This window comes from Malaclemys terrapin, chromosome 10 (assembly GCF_027887155.1).
Source record: "Malaclemys terrapin pileata isolate rMalTer1 chromosome 10, rMalTer1.hap1, whole genome shotgun sequence".
Lineage (NCBI taxonomy): Eukaryota > Metazoa > Chordata > Testudines > Emydidae > Malaclemys > Malaclemys terrapin.
This window is the reverse complement of record NC_071514.1, coordinates 54,097,139-54,118,753: the sequence shown is the minus strand read 5'-3', so window position 1 is coordinate 54,118,753 and position 21,615 is coordinate 54,097,139. Positions and strand designations below refer to the sequence as shown.

The 21,615-nt window shown below is 48.5% G+C and overlaps 1 protein-coding gene across 1 annotated transcript in view; it reads left to right on the top strand.

Annotated features, from left to right (window-relative positions):
* TRAP1 (TNF receptor associated protein 1) overlaps positions 1 to 20,996 on the top strand; it is a 65,663-nt gene extending 44,667 nt beyond the window's left edge. Inside the window, exons 10-18 of the mRNA XM_054041608.1 lie at positions 401 to 521; positions 745 to 814; positions 9,633 to 9,780; positions 14,104 to 14,289; positions 15,780 to 15,918; positions 16,949 to 17,034; positions 18,867 to 19,012; positions 19,429 to 19,501; positions 20,112 to 20,996. Coding sequence (XP_053897583.1) covers positions 401 to 521; positions 745 to 814; positions 9,633 to 9,780; positions 14,104 to 14,289; positions 15,780 to 15,918; positions 16,949 to 17,034; positions 18,867 to 19,012; positions 19,429 to 19,501; positions 20,112 to 20,213 — 1,071 coding nt within the window. The 3' untranslated portion in view covers positions 20,214 to 20,996. The remainder of the gene's footprint in view (positions 1 to 400; positions 522 to 744; positions 815 to 9,632; positions 9,781 to 14,103; positions 14,290 to 15,779; positions 15,919 to 16,948; positions 17,035 to 18,866; positions 19,013 to 19,428; positions 19,502 to 20,111) is intronic.
* The last annotated feature ends 619 nt before the right edge of the window (positions 20,997 to 21,615 follow it).

Genomic DNA, 21,615 nt, shown 5'->3' with positions numbered 1-21,615 from the left:
CCTTTCCAACTTGAACAGCTGCAACCTTATGTGCCCAGCACTGCAGAATTGCTTTTGGAGTAGCCAAAAGGGAATTCCCAGTGCCTAAAAGAAATGGAAGCATCTCTCCAAAGGGGGTAGGTTGCCACAGGATAAGTGGGGTGCATTGAACTGTGTCTATTTGTCATGAGCAGAATCTGGCTCAGGTGGGAGAAACCCTCACAGAGCAAGATTCACATGCTCCTGTAGTTCCGTTCTGGTTGGGAGGATAAAAATGTGATTTGCTCTGATCACCTCAGACCTGTGAAACCCATAGTGAACATCAGCAGAGTGTGGGGCTTTCATATGAGCCCCACTTGGGGCCACAAGCAATGCCCCATGGGTTTTGATGGTGTAACCTCTTCCCCTCTTGCTTCTGCAGAAACCATCCATGTTTGACGTCAGCAGGGAGCTGGGCTCCAGTGTTGCCCTCTACAGCCGCAAAATCCTCATCCAAACCAAAGCCACTGACATCCTGCCAAAGTGGCTGCGTTTCCTCAGAGGTAGGCTGGCCAGGGAGCGAGTAGGAGAGTGCAACGGGCTGCGGCAGCAACTTCCTTGAGTGTCACTTAGGGAGGTGGAGGCAGATTTCTGAAGGCATCCAGGATGGTGACGTGAGACATCTGCCGGAGATTTGTGGGGAGGGAGGAGTTAGCAAAGGGCTGAGTCCTCTGAGTCCAGTTGTATCTTAGTCTTGAGTCACTTCATTGCCACTGTTTGTTCTAGGTGTTGTCGATAGTGAGGACATTCCCCTGAACCTCAGCAGGGAGCTGCTGCAGGAGAGCACCCTCATCAGGTGAGCAGACAGAGGGGCTGGTTCCCAGGGGATTGTGGTGAGTTCGTGAGTGCTAACCTGTCTCTGGGTGGGTGGTGATAAGCTATAGGATGTCAGTTCAGATCAAGACCTGGCAGGTGAGCCATGCAGTTCCCATTAACAAGAGTTTCTGTGTATAATCTGATACCGTGTAGCCTGAGAAGCTCCAAACTCTTTCATCCATGAGGTGTTTCTTAACCAGACATGGTAGACTGAGTGTTAACTTGCTCTGCACCATCCAGCTTCTTCTTTGAGTAGCGTCCCTGTGAGCGCTCCACTTCTGGTGTGCCTGCGCCTTTGAGCCAAGTTTTTGGTAGCAGTGCCTGTTCAGCCCATGCATGCGTCCCGCTCATCTTTGTGCCCCGCACCGAGGACATATAGGGCTGTGCAGACAAACCACCCTCAGTTCCTTCTCTACCACAAAGTCCCACAAGGGGAACTGAGGCAGAGTGGAAGGAAAGCAGGTAATGGAACACTCACAGGGACATACATTGTGAAGAGCTCCAGTTTTTCGAGTGGTCTCCATGTGTATTCCATTATGGGGTATGCATGTGCCCAGAGATGGAGAATTTTGCAAGCAGTGTCTGTTGGTCCGCATATGCACCCTGGTTCACCTCATGCCCCTGACTGAGCAGTTAAAGGACGGTGCAGACTGACCACCTCTTCAGTTCTTTCTCACTGCCTCATTGTCTGTGTCAGAACCTCCAGTGTCCAAAACTTTGGCTTTCTCCTTTCTCTGTGAATATATTAAGCTATCTGTAAAGAGTTTTTATCATTCTAGTGTTTTCGGGTTTTTATCGGATAGTTATAGTGTTTTGTAATTAATCTTCCTGGCCTGGAAAGCCACTCCTCTTTCTCCCCTCATTCTGTACCCTGTTTCGGTACTGGACTATGCCCAGTACTCCAGGCTTCAAAATTTGTGCTTTCTTCCCGCAAACCCTCTTGGTTAGCGATGGCCACCAATGCTGCTTGTGCTCTCAGGGAAGCCCTCATTGCAGCAAGTTGTAGTATCTGCTGCTTGTTCTCCAGCCGTACTCAGGAAGGGTGGGAACTTCGCCTTCAGATCCACCTAATGGAAAAGGGTATGATGCCACAATCGGACCCTGGCCAGGGGACTTCCCTCCCTACACTGTACACTGGCCTGACTCAACAAGGAGTGTGTCTCCCGCCATGAGGTCCAACTTGGGAGCGAAGGAGTCGACCCCCACAGATCCCTCAGCGGAATCTTGTCAGGAGAGCAGAGAGCATTCTCATAAGTTTGAGGCTAAGACTCGAAGAAGTTGGATTCAGCCCTGCCTAAACCCAACAAGTCTATAAGCTTAGCTGAAGAGAACCTAGGATGTCCCAAGTCTCAGAAGCATGACAAGAAAGCCCACACAAGTTTGTTGGCACTAGTGCCTCTGGTACCTCCCAAACAGAAATCCCAGGATCCACCAGCACTGACGAAGACCTATCATTGAGAGCATCAGTTACCCATGGTGCAGTCTTTGTCTTCAGTGTCTGTGGCACTGACTGTCTCTGCTGCAGCTCTGGTGGACTGGACCCATCTAGCTCTGGGAAGAGCCAAGACCTAGGCTCCTCTTGCGGACATCTTCGCTGCCCCATACCCAGACTCCCTCTCCTTTGGGTCCCTCCCTTTTCAGAAAGGTTATAACTCCATGAGGGGCGCCAGCCTTTGGGGGGAGTCTGTATCTCATTCCATTTTCAGACTATGACTTCCCTCCAGCAGCTTCATTGGTACTGCTGTTGGAACCGGAATCCGCTTTCTCTCCATCAGGAGATTCTAAACCATTTGATGAATCATTATTCCCTCCTCCAAGACCCACCTTCCTGGTCAGAAGACTTGGACAAGATTGGGACCAACCTCCACCTCGTCACCCATCTCAGAGCCGATGCTACCCCATGCCATGGAGACTTCTGCAATTTCCTTTCAGCCCATCCTGTTGTCCATATAGGGACTGTCGGACCAGCACCATCCTGCAGAGCTGGTCCAGCCTGCAAGGCAGTTGCCCTTTCCCTCCCCTGTGAGAGGACAACTGGAGCTGTAGAGGAGACCTTTGAAGAACAGGAGGCAAGGGCTAACAAGGTGACACTCACACAGATATGTCCTCATCATTGCCGGATGAGGCTGTAATGCCTCTACTACCTTCCATGGTGGATGACTTTCGACATTCCAGGAGCTGATGAAGCATGTCACAGATATACTTCAAATTCCTCTTGTGGAAGTCCAGGACTCCTATAATAAACTCTTGGACCTTTTACATACCTCAGCTGTGACATATGTGGCACTTCCAATTAATGAGGCCCTTCTACAGCCAGCCAAGATGATCTGTCAGACTCCTGCCCTGGCACCCCCTACGTGCAAATAGGCCAACAAACAGTACTACATCCCATCCAAGGGTTCAGAGTTTTTATTTTCACATCCAACACTGAATTCCTTGTTTGTAGATGCAGTTAATGAAGGAGCACAACACCGAGGCTATCCCATGTAACAAGAAGCAGAAGCATCTTGATCTTTTCAGTCACAAATTAGATTTTGTGACATTATAATTCAGGATAGTGAATCACCAGGAGCTCATGTCAAACCATGACTACCTGCGTTACAGTACATTTAATACCTTTATTGAATATTTCACCATCAATAATTTAAGGCCATCATAAATGGAGGTCAGCTCTTGGCAAAGATGCCATTACAGGCCGCATTAAGGTATGTCTATACTACCCGCCGGATTGGTGGGCAGCGATCGATCCAGCAGGGATCAATTTATTGCATCTAGTCTAGACGCGATAAATCGACCCCCGAGCGCTCTCCCGTCGACTCCGGTACTCCATCGCCACGAGAGGCACAGGCAGAGTCAACGGGTGAGTGCCAGCACTTGACTCACTACAGTGAAGACACCGTGGTGAGTAGATCTAAGTACATCGACTTCAGCTACGTTATTCATGTAGCTGAAGTTGCGTAACTTAGATCGCTCTCTCCCCCCCGCCCAGTGTAGACCAGGCCTTAGATGCAGCCAATACTGCAGCCCACTCCATTTCCACCACTATCATGATACAATGAGCATCTGTGTCCAGCAATCTGGCTTCCCTAGGGAGTTACAAATCTACTGTTAAAGACCTTCCCTTCATCAGTCACAAGTTATTTTCTGAGTCTAAGGACAACTCCCTTGTCCCTTCCCACTTTGAAGGACTCGAGGGACACACTTAGATCCCTTGGGATCTATACTCCGGCAAATAATAATTTAAGCAGGTCTCAGAGAGCCCAGAGGTCTCACCCAGCTCATTTTTCTAGCTTCTGTCAGCCACCTGAACCAGTGACCAAGAGGCTACAGCAACTTCATCCCAGCCACCTGGATTGTCCCAATGTCAGTTGTGATGGCTTGGTTGAGAGTGTGAACCACCCTCCACAGGGATTTACTGCTGCACCATTCTATCCGCATCCCCCCACTTTTGGATACCGCATCTCCCAATTTCAACTTGCACAGAAGAGCTTAACACCAACAAATGCATTTTGGAGACCATAATATCTAATTACTCCATCCATTTCACTTCTATCCCTCCCTCCCCATCTACCCCACTTCCCTGTCCCTTTTCAGGGACTCATCTTGCATTCAGTTGCTGAGACAGGAGGTGGCTTAGGAGATCTAGAACCCGACCCAGTTCAGCACAAGGGAAAGGGGTTTTATACAAAGTACTTTCTGGTTCCCAAAAATAACGGAGTATGGAGACCAATATTAGATCTCAGACATCTGAACAGTGATGTGAACAGCAGAAAATCAGGGTGGTGACCCTTGCAGTTATAATTCCCCCCTAAATTGCAGGGATTGATTTGCAACTCTCGACCTTCAAGACGCTTATTTTTATGTTGCAATTCATCACTCTCACAAGAGGTTTCTTTGCTTCATGCAACTTCGACTCCTACCAGCCCCTCTTGCTCCCTTTTGGCCTCTCCTCTGCCCCAAAGGTATTCTCAAAGATCATGGCAGTCATACCCACCTACCTACTAGGGATGTAAAAGGTTAACTGGTAAGCATTAGGCTTACCGGTTAACCAAAGTTAACCCCAGCAGCCCTGCATCAGGCTGGCGGGAGGGACCCCAGCCCTGCCTGGGCTGGAGCAGGAGCAGCCCCAGCCCTGCCATGCCTGTGAGGTCCCGGCTGCACCACGCCAGGTGAGCCGGTGGGACCCTAGTCTGGGCTGGAGCGGGCCCCAAACCCTGGCTGCGCCGGCTGGCTCATCCTCCCTTGTCTCAATGATTGGTTGATCAGGGGACTGATCTTATCAAGAGGTGTGGTCGGCAGTACAAACAGCAAGATTGGTATTCCACAGTTTAGGCCTCTGACTTAATCTCAAGAAGTCTGCTTTTACACCAGCACATCGGATAGATTTCGTAGGAGCTTCTCTGGATGTGGTGACAGCCAGGGTTTACCTACAAATGAACAGATTTGTTGCCCTAAAGAATCACATAAAAACAGCCATACTGGATCAGACCGGTGTTTCACCTGAGCCCAGTATCCTATCTTCTAACAGCGACCAGTGTCAAATGCTTCAGAGATAATGTACAAAACAGAGCAATTTCGAGTGATCGATCCCTTGTCATCTTGTCCCACCTTCTCAAGGATTCAGCTCAGTCCTCAAACCTCAGCAAGAAGTTGTCTCCAACTATTAGGGCACATGGCAGCTTGCATTTTCGTAACTCAACATGCCAGTTTACATCTTCAGTGCCTCCAGGGATGGCTCAAGACACTCTATATGCGCAGCAAGCATATGTCTCTCCCTTGCTTGGTTCTACAGTCACTCAGCTGATTCAAGAGCCCTTTGAAGGTCTGTGCAGAAGTCCCATTTAGTCAAGATCCTCTTACCATCATCATATCATCAGACACATCCCTCTTGGGATGGGGGATGCGCATCTGGAGTCACACACAGTCCAAGGCAAATGGTCGTCCCAAAAGCAGCTTCTCCACATCAACCGTCTACAGTTGAGGGCAGTCAGAAATTCTTGCCTTCATTTCCTTCCTCTGATCAAGGCCCAGTCCATCAAGATCATGACAGATGACATGGCCTGCATGATCTACATCAGTCTCAGGGCAGGATGCATTCTTTCTCACTTTGTGCAGAAGCACTAAAACTCTGGAATTGGTGCATAGTCAACCAGATAATCATCTCAGCTTCTTACCTCCCAAGTATGCAGAACACTATGGCAGATCACCTCAGCAGGCATTTTCCTCAGAATTACTAATGGGAGTTGGACATGCAAGTCTTCAATGGCATATTTCTAACCTGAGGTTGGCAGAAGTGGGCCTCTTTGCAACTGCCACCAACACAAGAAATTTTGCAACACAAGTGCAAGAAATTTTGCTTGAGAGTGGAACTAGACCCTCAGCCACTGGGGGATGCCTTCCTCATCTCATGGACAAGAGGTCTTCTTCATGCGTGTCCATCACCGTCGTTACTTTTGAAAGTACTCAACAAGATCAAACAAGACAAGGCTAGATTCATTGTAATTGCACTCACCTGGCTGAGACAAGTTTGGTATCCTTACCTCATTCAACTTGCAAGTTCTGTAACTTCAGGCATGGCTCCTAGATGGCTTTTGGGGATAGAGACCCCCTGTTCAACAGAAGTACAACAGATATTATTAAACAGCAGAAGGACATCTGTGAGAATTATTAACCTTCAGAAACAGAAGAGATTTCATCACTGGTGAATCCTTCAACAAGTTTCTCCAGATCACTCTTCTCTATCCGCTGTCCTTAACTACCTGTTTGAGTTCAAAAGATCTGGTCTTGATATGAACTTGATCAAGGTTCACTTGCGGCTGTCACAGCCTTTCACTCCTTGATAAAAGGTTTTTTCTTTGTTTGTTTGTTTTTCTCACCCCACAATCTCAAGGTTTCTCAGAGGCCTAATGAACCTATTTCCACAGATTAGAGAACCTGCTCCTGTATGGAACTTGATCTTTGTTCTTACGATTGACCACTTTGAGCCACTAGCTACATGTTCGTTGGTTCACCTATCAATGAAAACAGCTTTCTTGGTAGCCATCACTTTTGCCTAGAGAATCGGGAGCTTTAATGGCAGATCCTTCTTTCACAGTATTTTTAAGGATAAGGTATCATTGCAACCACATCCCAAGTTTTTACCCAATGTGTCCTTTGAATTTTATATAGATGAGACTATTCACCTTCCAGTTTTTCTCCTGAAACCACATCAGACTAGGCAGGATTCTGCCTTCGATACTTTAGATGTCAGAAAGGCGTTACCCTTGTATCTGGACAGAAGGAAACCTTTCTGAAAGTCTCCTAGATTGTTTGTTTCAATTGTGACAAGATGCAAGGGATCCACAGTCTCCACCCCGAGAGTCTCAAAATGCATCTTGGGATGTATTATTTCATGTTATGTGCCTGCTGACATTCAACCTCTTTCTAGAGCAGTGGTTCTCAACCTTCCCAGACTACTGTTCCCCTTTCAGGAGTCTGATTTGTTTTGCATATCCCAAGATTCGCCTCACTTAAAAACTACTTGCTTACAAAATCAGACATAAAAATACAGAAGTGTTACAGCACAGTATTACTGAAAAAGTGCTGACTTTCTCATTTTTGCCATATAATTATAAACTAAATCAATTGGAATATAAATATTGTATTTACATTTCAGTGTGATACTTGAGCCTGTTTTTCACTTGTGAACATTGCCTGAAACCAGAGCCCCATTGCCCAGAGCTGAAGTATGTAACTTAGCTTTATGGGGCCCCCTGTGGGCATGGGTTCCTGGGCAATTGCCCTGCTTGCCACCCCTAGTGCCGACCCCACAATTGCAACCCCCCCAAACCCGTCCTGTGACCCCCCCTGGGGGTCACGACCCCCCAGGTTGAGAAATTCTGATCTAGATGAGTTGAGTACCCCTGCAAGACCTCTGCATACCCATAGGGATACGCGTACCCCAGGTTGAGAACCACTGTTCTAGAGTAGGAGTACTTGTGGCACCTTAGAGACTAACAAATTAGTCTCTAAGGTGCCACAAGTACTCCTGTTCTTCTTTTTGCGGATACAGACTAACACGGCTGCTACTCTGAAAACTGTTCTAGAGCGTTAGCTCATTCTGCAACTTCACAGTCTACATCTGTGGCATTACTCGAAGACGTTCCAGTCACTGAAATCTGCAGAGCTGCAACCTGGAGCACTACTCGAAGAAGAAGGATGTTGCTCACCTTGTGCAGTAATTGGAGTTCTTCCAGATGTGTTTCCCTTTGAGTGCTCCACTACTTGCCCTCCTTCCCCTCTGCTTTGGAGTTTTACCTTGTGGGACATTATGATAGAGAAGGAGGTGCAGGTGGTTCGCCTGCACAGACCTATATATCCTCAGGGCGGGGTGCAAGGATGCGAGGAGGCACATGCGTGGGCCGAACAAGCACTGCTACCAAAAATCTCAGATCAAGAGTGCAGAGATACATGCACCGGAAATGGAGCTCTCATTGGGGGACACATCTCAAAGAACTCCAGTTACTGCACAAGGTGAGTAACCGCTCCTTTCCTGTAGTGAGTTCACTCACTTTGAACAAGGGAGGGTAGTTAAGAGCAATTCTAGGAGCAAACTTTTTCAGCAGTCACCTTTCATGGTTGCTGGGGCAATGTTCTGTGTCACAATCTGCTGGATGTTCTGAATACCTGCCGGGCTCCCTCTTGAGTCCTATATTATGCATGTTACAGACTGACTTACAGCAGCCTGGGCTGGAAATTGGGAGACTGAATTTAGTATTTAGGGCCCTCTGACTTTCCCAACAGGTCCATTGATTGGAAAGTAAAAGGTTATAAAACACATCAAAAAATCAGCTACAGACACTGGGAGGTTGGGTCCACGCTAAAGTAACACCATCTATTATGCATACATCTTTGAAATAGTCCTTCATAGCATCCTCCTAATACTGGACAGTGTTCTGGGCCTCTTTTCACACAATGTTAAGCTACACACATAACACCCCTACAGTTACCCCTTTATCAAAGATCTGACCAAATAGATTGGCTTTTACACCATGCCCTGAGGGTCAACAGCACCAAGCACTGTAAGGCCAGCCTCCTCTGAGAGTGCCCTTGAATTTGGAATTCACACCTCCTTACAGTGTGTCCTGAAGGATAACAGACCAAGGCTCCTGTCATGGCTGAGTGTTCAGAGAAAGAGGTCAGGGTGTTATTTTGTATTCTGTTGCGTGAGGTGGGGTTGTTGCCTTTGGTGTTGCAGCTGCATCGTGTATTCTGCTGTTGTTGAAGTACTTTGAGATTTAGAATAGGTGCTTTCTTACAGTAATCAAAATAATTCTCCTTAATTGGAAGATAAAAAGCCTCCATCATTGTATATGTTCTTAATTAGTCAAGAACACTCCACCCCCCAAAAATGACTGCATTACAGCCACCTCCTCACTGCATTTGATTTTGACAGGTGTGGCGTGAGCTGCCTATCGGGAGAGTGCATTAAACCCCTTGTGCAGTGCAGAATGGTGGAGTCTCCTAAGTCAGGGGGAGCCAGGCTCCAGCAGTGGGTTTGGGATACTGCCTCACCCCGTCCCTAGCACCAAGAGCTGCCCCTGCCTGAGATGAGAGTGGAAACCGATTTCAGATCCCGTCTGAAGATGGGATGAGGGCAAGAAGGCTGTGGGTTGGTATTTCTCCTTTGCTCTTTCTAAGCCAACCCTTGTGTAGGAAACCCATGACTGAAGCTGTATACAGGGAAAGGGACATTAACCTAAAACCATTGAACATCTTGGCCTATCGACTGCTTTTAACAATACTTGTCCTCACTGCAGGAAACTCCGGGATGTTTTGCAGAAGAGGCTGATCAAGTTTTTCATTGACCAAAGCAAGAAGGACCCTGAGAAATATGCCAAGTTCTTTGAAGACTACGGGCTGTTCATGAGAGAGGGGATTGTGACCATAGCAGAGCAGGACGTCAAGGTACATACCATACTAAGTGTCTGTCTGGTGTGAAAGAGCACAGACTGCTGCCCGGACTTGGGATAAGGCAGTGGTGCGGCAAGGTGATTCTCTTCTGGGGATCCTACCATTTGCTCATGTGGCCTTTTGTGCCTGGCCCTTTGGAGATTTACAGATCCTTCAAAATATTCTGACCTCCACAGTGTCCTACAAGCTTTTAGAAAGGGGGATGTGGACAGGTGCCATTCCCCATCCCTTCTCAGACACAGCCCATACACTATACAAAGTAAACACGCCCTCCCTTTGGTGCTTGGTTTTATTAATACTCCTGCTTCCCTAATTATAGGCCTGTCAGTCTAACATTGATCCTGGGCAAGATAATAGAGCAGCTGATCTGGAGAAAGGGGTAAAAAGTGAGGTGGCAAAGTTTGCAGATGATACTAAACTGCTAAAGATAGTTAAGTCCAAAGCAGACTGTGAAGAACTTCAAAAAGATCTCACAAAACTAAGTGATTGGGCAACAAAATGGCAAATGAAATTTAATGTGGATAAATGTAAAGTAATGCACATTGGAAAAAATCATCCCAACTATACATACAATATGATGGGGGCTAATTTAGCTACAACAAGTCAGAAAAAAGATCTTGAAGTCATCATGGATAGTTCTCTGAAGATGTCTGCGCAGTGTGCAGAGGCGGTCAAAAAAGCAAACAGGATGTTAGGAATCATTAAAAAGGGGATAGAGAATAAGACTGAGAATATATTATTGCCCTTATATAAATCGATGGTACGCCCTCATCTCGAATACTGCGTACAGATGTGGTCTCCTCATCTCAAAAAAGATACTGGCACTAGAAAAGGTTCAGAAAAGGGCAACTAAAATGATTAAGGGTTTGGAACGGGTCCCATATGAGGAGAGATTAAAGAGGCTAGGACTCTTCAGCTTGGAAAAGAGGAGACTAAGGGGGGATATGATAGAGGTATATAAAATCATGAGTGATGTGGAGAAAGTGGATAAGGAAAAGTTATTTACTTATTCCCATAATACAAGAACTAGGGGTCATCAAATGAAATTAATAGGCAGCAGGTTTAAAACAAATGAAAGGAAGTTCTTCTTCACGCAGCGCACTGTCAACTTGTGGAACTCCTTACCTGAGGAGGTTGTGAAGGCTAGAACTATAACAGAGTTTAAAAGAGAACTGGATAAATTCATGGTGGTTAAGTCCATTCATGGCTATTAGCCAGGACGGGTAAGGAATGGTGTCCCTAGCCTCTGAATGTCAGAGGGTGGAGATGGATGGCAGGAGAGAGATCACTTGATCATTGCCTGTTAGGTTCACTCCCTCTGGGGCACCTGGCATTGGCCACTGTCGGTAGACAGGATACTGGGCTAGATGGACCTTTGGTCTGACCTGGTACGGCCTTTCTTATGTTCTTATGATACGGGACCCAATTAATCAAGCATTAAAGGAGGGTGATATAATCAATGCCAATCAACATGGGTTTATGGAAAATAGATCCTGTCAAACTAACTTGATATCATTTTTTTGGTGAGATTACAGGTTTGGCTGATAATAGTGATGATGTAATAGTCTTCTGTAAGGCATTTGACTTGGTACTGAATGACATTTTGATTAAAAAACAAGAAAGATATAAAATTAATGTGGCACATGATTAAAAGCTGGCTAACTGACAGGACTCAAAATGTAGTTGTAAATAGGAATCATCATCGAGTGGGTGTGTCCCTAGTAGGGTTCCGTAGAGATTGGTTCTTGGCCCTATGTTGTTTAACATTTTTATCAATGACCTGGAAGAAAACATAAATCATCACTGATAACATTTGTACATGACACAAAAATTGGGGGAGTGGTAAATAATGAAGAGAACAGGTCACTGACACAGAGCAATCTGGATGGGTTGGTAAGCTGGGCTCAAGCTAACAATATGTGTAGAGCCTTGTGCGGATACAAAATTTGTATCTGCATCCAATCTGCAAAGATGGTCCATGGATGCAGATATCCATGAATATAAAGCAGATATCCACCGATTTGCAGGGTTCTAAATATGTGTTTTTTATATGGTTAAATGTATACATCTAGGAACAAAGAATGGAGGCCCTACTTACAGGATGGGGGAATCTATCCTGGGAAGCAGCGACTCTGAAAAAGATTTGGGGGTCGTGGTGGATAATCAGTTGTATATGGGCTTCCAGTGCAAAGCTGTAGCCTAAAGGGCTAATGCGATCTTTGGATTTATAAGCAGGAAAATCTTGAGTAAAACAGAGAGGTGATTTTACCTCTATATTTGGCACTGGTGCGAATACTGCTGGAATTCTGTGTCCAGTTCTGGTGTCCACAATTCAAGAAGGATGTTGATAAATTGGAGCGAGTTCAGAGAAGAGCCACAAGAATGATTAAAGGATTAGAAAACCTGCCTTGCAGGGATAGAGTCGGAGTTCAATCTAGTTAGCTTAGAAAGAGACGGTTATGGCATGATTTGATTACAGTCTATAAGTACCTACCCGGGGAACAAATATTTACTAATGGGCTCTTCAGTCTAGCGGAGAAGAGTCTAACACGGTGGGAAAATTTTTTGTCCCGAGGACCACATCTGGGTATGGAAATTGTATGGTGGGCCATGAATGCTCATGTAATTGGAGGTTGGGGTGCAGGAGGGGGTGAGGGCTCCGACTGGGGGTGCGGGCTCTGGGGTGGGGTTGGGAGTGCAGGAGGGGGATCCGGGCTGGGACCAAAGGGTTCGGAGGGCAGGAGGGGGATCAGGGCTGAGGGGATTGGGGTTCAGGAGGGGGGCAGGCTCCAGGCAGCGCTTACCTCAAGCAGCTCCCAGAAGCAGTGGCATGTCCCTCCTCCAGCTCCTACGCAGAGGTGCAGCCAGGCAGCTCTGCGCGCTGCCCCATCCGCAGGTGCTGCCCCTGCAGCTCCCATTGGCTGCGGTTCCCAACCAATGGGAGCTGCGGGGGCGGCGCTTGGGGCAGGGGCACTATGCAGAGCCTCCTGGCTCCCCCTATGTGTAGGAGCCGGGGGGGACATGCTGCTGCTTCCAGGAGCCGCACGGAGCGGAACAAGCCCCTGACCCTGCTCCCTGGCTGGAGCGCCAAAGTAGGGCAATCTCTGGACCCGCTCCCTGATGGAAGCTCGAAGACCAGATTAAAACTTCTGGAGGGCCAGATGCGGCCCCCGGGCCATAGTTTGCCCACCCCTGGTCTAACACGATCCAATGACTGGAAGTTGAAGCTAGACAAATATAGACTGGAAATGAAGCATACATTTTTGAATAGTGAAAATAGAGAACCATTGGAACAATTTACCAAGGGTCATGGTGGATTCTCCATCGGTGACAATTTTAAATCGAGGTTGGATGTTTTTCTAAAAGCTCTGCTCTAGGAATTATTGTGGGGCAGGTTTCTGCCCTGTGTTACACAGGTGGTCAGACTTCATTATCACAGTGGTCCCTTCTTGCCTTGGAATCTATATGTAAACAAGAACAGAACAGAATGTTCAGCTCAGCCTTTCTGCTCAGGCTTCGTTTCTCCCAGGATTCCTCTCTCAGGACTGCTTAGCCCACACTCTAGATCCAGTCTAGGGCCACTAGGAAGGAAAGTGAGTCAGCAGAACCTACTTAACCCTTTTGTAGCAGGATCAGCACCTGCTAACAGAGCTGGGTCTTTATGGCAAATATTGTCAGTCTTTTGCTGACATGTATATGCCATATTAGAAGCTATAGTTACCCACACACCCACCTGGTGTAGTGGCTAAGGCAGTTGCTCGTATTAGGCTTTGTTGGTCCCTGTGGGCTACAGTATGAGATGGCTGGGCGTAGCCTCCACCTGCTGTAATCACTTGGATTTGTAAAGTGCAGAGGAGAGTTTCCTCCTCGGTCCTTGGACTGAGCTCCCTTCTGTCTGCTCGTGGGAGGGCTAAAAGCTCCATGGCATGGTGGATTATCTTGGTGTCTTGTCCAATACCCCTCTCTCCCACATTGGTAAAACAGCTACTGACAGCCCATGCTTGTTCTGAGTGCAGAGTGGCTGCACTGCCCCAGCCTGGCCTGCTGGCTAAGGTAGTTCAGAGATCTATGTGGAACCCTGAGGTGTTCAGCTACCGTTGGGACAAGTGCCATAAAAACACCCTCTAAAGAAACCACATTCCCCTCTGCCTGTGCTATGGGGGAGAAGCTCCTCCAGCTTCTCTGATGACCCTGCTGCCCCCAGGGAGCTGCTCTGTCTTGTCTGGCACTGCAGGAGACCTGAGCAGAAACCAGAGCAGGTTTCCAGCCCCTTGCAAGGGAGATCAAACCTCTAACAAGGTAAATCTCCTCTCCCAGGAGGACATAGCGAAGCTGCTGCGTTACGAGTCCTCGGCGCTGCCTGCAGGCCAGCTGACCAGCCTGACGGAGTACGCCAGCCGCATGCAGGCAGGGAGCCGAAATATCTACTACTTGTGTGCGCCCAATCGGCACCTGGCCGAGCACTCGCCGTACTTCGAGGCCATGAAGAAAAAAGATATGGAGGTGGGTGAGCAATGCACTGTGTCTCAGCAGGATGCAGCAGTGTGCTGCCCTCTGCTGCTGCCAGACCACAGAGTGCTGTCTGCTGCCAGGCCCAGCTTCCTCTCTGTGGGGTCCCCTGTGTCTGGTGTATTTTATGGTCTTGCTGGATACAGCAGAGCTGCTGCAAAGGAGACACAACCTTTGAGATATGTTGCTCCCTGCCCTCTGCATATGTTACTTCTTCAGTCATTCTGTGGGGCCAGTGCAGCCTAGCAGCCCTCTGCCTCCTCTTGGGTTCGGATATTCACCCTGCAGGGGGGAGAGGATTATTAGATCTGTCTCTTTATTCAGAAGCAAAGGGCAATGGGAGCCTCACAAACATATGAGTTAGTATTGGTCTGTACAGGCGATAATCCATGAGCTCTTGCACTTCTCTCGGCTTAACAGCACAGCAGTAAAGCTGCTCTGCCTCAGAGCCCAGCCATTGGTTTGCAATGCCTGGACCAGGGTGATGAGTGAGGAGCAGGTCGGTGTCTGGGCCTGTGGTCTTTTCCAGGGGTCCTAGGATGTTCCTCCTCACCTTTCACAGTTCCTCCCCAGGACAGCAAGAATTCTCCATCTCCAGGCTCCTCCAGGCTACTTTGGGATCCTCCAAATTTGGGGCAGGAGGGAATTTCCCCTTGCGCGTATTAGCAGAGTCCTGTGGGATGTTCAGTTTCTCCTGGGCACTGAGCAGGGATCTGATAGGATCAGGTGGGCATATTCCACACAGTCCATTGCCTGGGACTGCTAGGGATCTGTGGTAGAGGGTAGGGATGAAATCTGGAGGACACTGAAATACGAGAAGTTATATCTATAATCAGCAGTTTCTTGACTCAGTACTGCCCCTGCAAAGAGGAGATCTTTTCACAGAAGGCTGTTTTGTGCATGCTGAGACATTGTACGTCATGGCAGGGTGGATATTGCAAGGCAGGGATTCCCATGTTTTTTGCCAGCATGACCCCATTTTAATGAACCATTTCCTCCCGGGGCTGCAGACAGCATGGAGGGTGCCACTTGGTAAAGCAAAATGGCATCCTCTCCCCTCACATGACTGCACACGCACTGTACATGTGAGGTCTCACCACACAGAGGATGCCATTTTGTTTGCAAGCGCCATACATGTGAGGTCACGCTGTGCGGAGCAGAATGGTATCCTCTGCGCACTAGGGACAGCCGTGACCCCATCTGCTGGTGGCACGACCCCATTTGGGAACTGCGGCTGCAAGGGGAGGGGTTTGCACAGAGCTCAGCAATGTCAGTCAACAAACCTGTTGGCCTGTTCAGTTGCTCTATGTGTCTGGGGGGGGCAGCGGTGGATCTGCCAGCATTCACTTGTGATGCTCTTGCTGGCTAGCACAACTTTGCACCCTGGGAAAGGGAAGAGGCTATTGTCCTTGCAGCTTTGATGAGCTGCCGGCAATCCTGTTCATCACTGGACACCATGTTGCTTACTGTCCTTTCCAATACAGGTGCTGTTCTGCTATGAGCAGTTTGATGAGCTGACACTCTTGCACCTTCGGGAGTTTGATAAGAAGAAGCTGATCTCAGTAGAGACTGACATTGTTGTTGACCACTATAAGGAAGAGAAGTTTGAGGAGAGTCGCCCAGGTAGAGCATCCCTTCCCCCAGCATGTCCTGTGTGTGGCCTTGGGCTCAGCACCTACATTCTCCAGCTCAGCAGCCAGATGGCGCTGAGCCTCCCACGTGGCAGCCAAGGTGGTAGCCAGTCAGAATATCCTATTTTCGTGCCCTCCCTCAAGAAAGCATTGCCTTTGCCGGGCATGTGAGCAAACTCTCTCTAGTTAGCATCCTGCCTCTGCAGTGCTCACAGGCAGCCGTGGCAGCTCTGCCCCTGACCTGGGCAGCTGTCTCTTTGTATAGTGCCTGCTCTTGGTTTGTAAGCTGCCGATCACCAGTTCTTGCAAGTTCCTTTCCTGTTACTTTCCCACCCTCCCTGAAGAAGGAGGGGGTGGAGATGCAGCCTCCCTTTCCCAACCAGTGCTGCAGGCCCACTCTGGGAGGCCTTTTAGCCAGCCTGCACTGTCCTGCGAAGCTCACTGGGTCACTGAGGATTCACGAGGCCAGTGGCTGTAAAGGGCTACGAAGTGTTGATTATATTCTCAGTAATAACACCGAGAACCATGAAGCAGGAGCAGTATAGCATAGATGTAAATTCTTCTCTTTAAAAGAAAAGAAATCTAACATTGTCCTGTCTGCGCTGGGGTCAAAACCCTGTCTGGTAAGAGAGCAGGTCCTGCTGTGGACAGGACCCAAGCAATTTCCTAGTTTAAAACAGTGATTAAAATATTGCGTAGCGAGTTCACGGGCATCTCTGGTCTATCTTCATTTTAAAGCCAGCTTCATTTTAAAAGCAGACACTCCTGATCCCAGGGGTGATATTGCAGAGTGAGGGGATTGGGGTGGAATAAGCTTGCCCTCTTTATGTATGAGGTGGTCTCTAGAATGATGCGGGTTGAGCTTGTGCATTTGGCATGGTGCCATATCTCTGTCTGGTAAGAGAGCAGACGGATGGATATGTGAAATGGACAAAGCTGCTTTTCAGGAGCAAAGCACACATTCCCTAGTGCTGCCCAGTGACAGACAGTATTGCAATGTAACCCATCCTCCTTCCCCCAAGCTGCAGAACGCCTGACGGAGAAAGAGGCTGAGGAGCTGATGGCCTGGATGAGGAATGCATTGGGCTCTCGCATCACCAATGTTAAGGTACATGTGCTATGGGATTCTAGTAGCTAAAGGTGGAAAAGACCTATATAGATCATAACCTCTGAAAAGAGGAAGGATGGTCTTGTGGTCAAGGCACTGAACTAGGGCCCAGAAGATGTGGGTTCAGCCACAGATTTTCAGTGTGACCTTGGGTGAATCATTTAATCTCTCCATGCCTCAATTCCCCACCTGTAACATGGGTGTAAGAACCCTTCCTTTGTCTGGCTTGTCTAGTTAGCCTGTAGGTGCCTCAGGGCAAGGACAGTCTCTTACTGTTATGTGCAGCACCTGCCACAATGGGGCCCTGACCTCAGGTGGGCCCCTAGATGCCATGGTAGTATAAATAATAAGTCTCCTCCCCACCTCCCTTCTGCCAGGGCAGGATGTAAATAGCGTATCTGATGGTCCTATGCTTATCAAGGGATAGTGCTGGATCTACATGGCCCTTTCAGTAATATTCCTGCATAAATCCAGCACTTGTTTTTCCCCTTGTATCTCAGTTTCAGTGTTGCTTTCTTGGACTCTGTCTATACACCCCAGGCTGGTTTGGCAACCAAAGGCTAATGCAGACTGTCTGTCTGCTCAGCCTGAGCTGATTGGCAGCCCCACGGCAGCTGGGAGTATTAAAGGGCTGTCTGGCAGGAGGGCAGGGTGGCTGCTAGAGAGACAAGAGGGACTGTGGAGAGAAGCTCCTGACAGCAAACTGGTAAGAAGAGAAGCCAACACTCCAGAGAGAGAGAGAGAGAGAGAAGCAGAACAAGAGGCTGTAAAGCCCACAGAGGTAGGAAGCAGCTCAGGGAACAGCAATGATCTTCAGAAGGGTTAACTCTGCCTGCTCCGAACAAGGGCCCTGAGCTGGAGCCTAGTAGAGTGGGTCGGCCTGGGTCCTCCTACCTCTTATCCAGACTAAGAAGGAAGATGGAAAATGGTCAAGGACAGTGAGTGTTAGACATAGGCCAGAGGAGCGAGTCCAAGACCGCTGGACTTTGAGTTCCTTATATTTGGACCTTTCTGCTAGCTACAAAAGGAGATTGACTGAGCAGTGACTTAGCTAGAGAACCAGGCTGCATAAGATGACAGACTCTCTTGACACTAGAAGGGCTGGAGGGTTTGTTAGATTGAAAGGACCCCTGAAACTCCGGGACACAGGAAAGCGCTCTAGAGGCCAGGGTGTGCTCCTACAGACGCCAGTTCTTTGGCTTGGCTCAGAGGCGTGATTGCAGTCAGATTGTTCAGGTACCCTTGGGTTACCAGGGAGCAGTTAGGCTAGTAGTGAGCATGCTGAGTGATCAGTAATGTTTGTTGGTAGAATAATTCCTCGAGTTCTCACTCTGTAAACAGTAGAGTGAACTGATACAGCACTTCATCTTCAGAATGTTTCACAAATGTATTCAGCCCTCTGGGTGGAGGATCTTAATTGGTCTTCCGCCTCTGTACAGTGTGGGTAGGTGACTGGCTTGAGGTCAGAGAAAGGAGTCAGTGGAGCACTTACATACTGTGGGGATGGGCACTGTAGCAAACTCTCAGGTAGGTAGAATAATGGCAGAGGCAGAATTAGACCCATATCATCCAAGCTCCCCGCCCTGTGCTCAGTGTCTGTCTTTCTCACTCGCGCACTCAAAAAGGTACTGTTCAGACCGTGGACTTTCACCCCATTGTAAGCAGTTTCTTCAGTGTGGGTGTCAGTTCTCTAGGAACTTTGTGTAGCTTCTGCACTGAGGGGACATCCTCCTCCTTGGCTGAAAACCAGCCTTTGAGCCCTTCATTCTCCCCCATCTCTGAGCCGCCTGCATTTCCCATCCTGTCACTGTCCCATCCTGTTCCTCTGACAGGTGACTCCACGACTGGACACCCACCCGGCCATGATCACTGTGCTTGAGATGGGGGCTGCCCGCCATTTTCTGCGCATGCAGCAGCTGGCCAAGACCAACGAGGAGCGTGCCCAGATCCTGCAGCCCACACTGGAGATAAACACAGGGTGAGATGGGGCAGAGCCAGAGCACTTCAGCTTGGATGTTGTGCAAAGGCAGACACCGGCTAGCATGGCGAACTTGAACCAGCTGGGATCCTCGATTCTCTAAGTGCTGAGTTTGTGCTGCTATGTCTTGGCCTGTGGAGCTGTGCACAGTGATGGATGCAAGTTCTCGTGATGTGCAGCCTCATGGGGGCCCCCAGCAGCAGCCATCTGCATTATCCACCCCACAGGTTATGGGGCTGGGATGTGGAAGGAGGGAGGGAGAAGCTCACAGGTAAAGAGGCAGAGAAGGGAACTTTTGGCCATTAGGGAGGCATTTTGCTGTTCCTCCATAGCTCATTGCTCCTCCTGGAACCAGTGGCTTTTTCATGCGTCCAAGGGGCACTGCGACGCTGTGCTGATCTCTCATTCCGTTGCAGGCATGCGCTGATCAAGAAACTCAATCAGCTCAGGGTCAGCCAGCCCGACCTGGCCCAGCTGCTGCTCGATCAGGTGAGAGCCATGTCTGCACCACTATGCTCCCTGGGCAGGCTGCCATATCTGTGGGCCGTAAGGGAGTGGGCCAAGGCTGTCCTCATGGCCAGCTGGAATCATACACCGAATGGTCCCCACTCTAGGTATTTTTAGTCCTGCATGTCCCAGGGTCCATTTCCCTAGAACGTTGTGATGCCGTCCAGGAACGGGGCTCAGTGTTACCCACTCTGACCCTATTCGTGTTTGGTGCAGAGCTAGGAGCTATGCTGTTCTCACAGGGGTGGACTGCACTTGGGAAAGAAGGGTAGGGAGGGGAAAAGCAGAGAGAATTCATAGGCTTGTCCACTGGAAGCACCTGGCATTTAAGATGGCTCCTTTGAAGTGGGGAGGGGATGGTAAGTCTGTCTGAAAGTGATCAAGGCTCCAAGTGGCACATCACACTCACATGCACTCTGGGGCATGGGGTGCTAGAGAGAATCCCTGGGCAGCACCTCTTCCTATCATATGATCCCCCCAGATGTGCATCCCATGATCTTCTACAGAGGAGCAGCACTTCTCCATTTCATACCAAAGTGGCTCCTGCTGCTAATAACACTCCTTCTCTTCTCTGTGCCCTTGTCTCATTCAGATTTATGAGAATGCCATGATAGCAGCAGGACTGAATGATGATCCCAGACCTATGGTGAGCCGTCTGAATGAACTCCTTACCAAAGCCCTGGAAAAACACTGAGCCCAAACGTATCGAAAGGGCAAGCTCTGTGCCAGATGCCAGTCTCTGTTCCCTCCAGCACAACTGCTTCTGTTGTTGACTGTTGGAACAGCTGTCTGTTCCCAAACTCTGTGCTGCATGGGGTAGAATATCTGCGGCTCTGCGTGACACCCAAATGTGCTTCCAAGTTTCACTTTATAGGGAGGTTGCAGTTGTAATTACTGGACTGTGTATTACCCACACAGAGTCCTATCGTCCTGCTGAGACAAAACCTGGAGATTACTGCTAAAATGATTTGTCAGGATTTCTAAGTTTGGCCCAAAAGTCCTAAGTTCATATCGATTCTAGAAACAGCCTTTCCCAACAGAGCAGTTGACATCAGGAGTCCAGACTAGCTCCATGGACTAGACCCCATATACCCACCCAGGAATTAGCCCTTATACACCAATGGGCTCAGAACACCAGCCTTCAGCACTAGCAAAATTCATTAGCTTGTCAGGAAACCACCTCTGCCTGGCACCTAGGGCTTAGCAGGCACAGGGATAGATTGTTGCCATTAGCAAACACAGGTACTACTGATGGAACAATGATTTGTCAACAGAGTCGTGTGGCAGATAAGGTAGCTTAGCTGCTGGATAACTGAACTCATCCCTGTATCTAGGGAAATGTTCAACAAGCTCACTTGGCTTTTTGGACAGTTTCCAGGGTTTTTGCCTCCCTTACGGTATAATTTGCATGCCACAGGTAATCTCTGTTCTGTTTATTTATATTAAATAAATTCCTCTTCATTTCAAGATACCTTCATCATGGGATTTTGCCTTATTTTGTTTTATGTTGTGTCCCAGGTCTGCTAGCATGACAGTTCGTATCCTTCAGACAGTCCCCAATTCTGAGAGGCAGCAGGGTCCTAGAATGGTGGGGGAGGGTTCCTTCTGCTGGCGGGAACGTGAGTGGGCTGGGGGAGGCAGTATAGAAGGAAGTGGAAGGAAGATAGGAGGTAAGTCCCTCAACTATGAATCCTTATTCATGTCCTTAAGATTGTAAGATCTGAACTCCAGGTTTCTAACGTGTGCTTGCTACCCAACAGAAAGGGCCTGAGATAGATGAGTCATCTTGGTCCTCCAGGTTTGTTTCTCAATTACACCTGGACAAATCAGTGTACAAGATTTTTTTTAATAACTGGCAACTCTGCAAACTCAGCATGGGCTCTGAGAGTCAGGCCAGCCTCTTTCTGGTTCATCCTTAAATCTCCAGTAATAAGATTCTGTAAGTAGAACTTGGTTAATGATTCTGGTGCTATGTGAGCCAGACTAGATGTCAGCTCTCTCCCAGAGCTATGTGAGCTCGGCAGGTGAACACAAATAAGTAGTAAAAACTTGTCACTAAATCAGCATTTCTGATGCTGACCAGACAAGATTCAAGA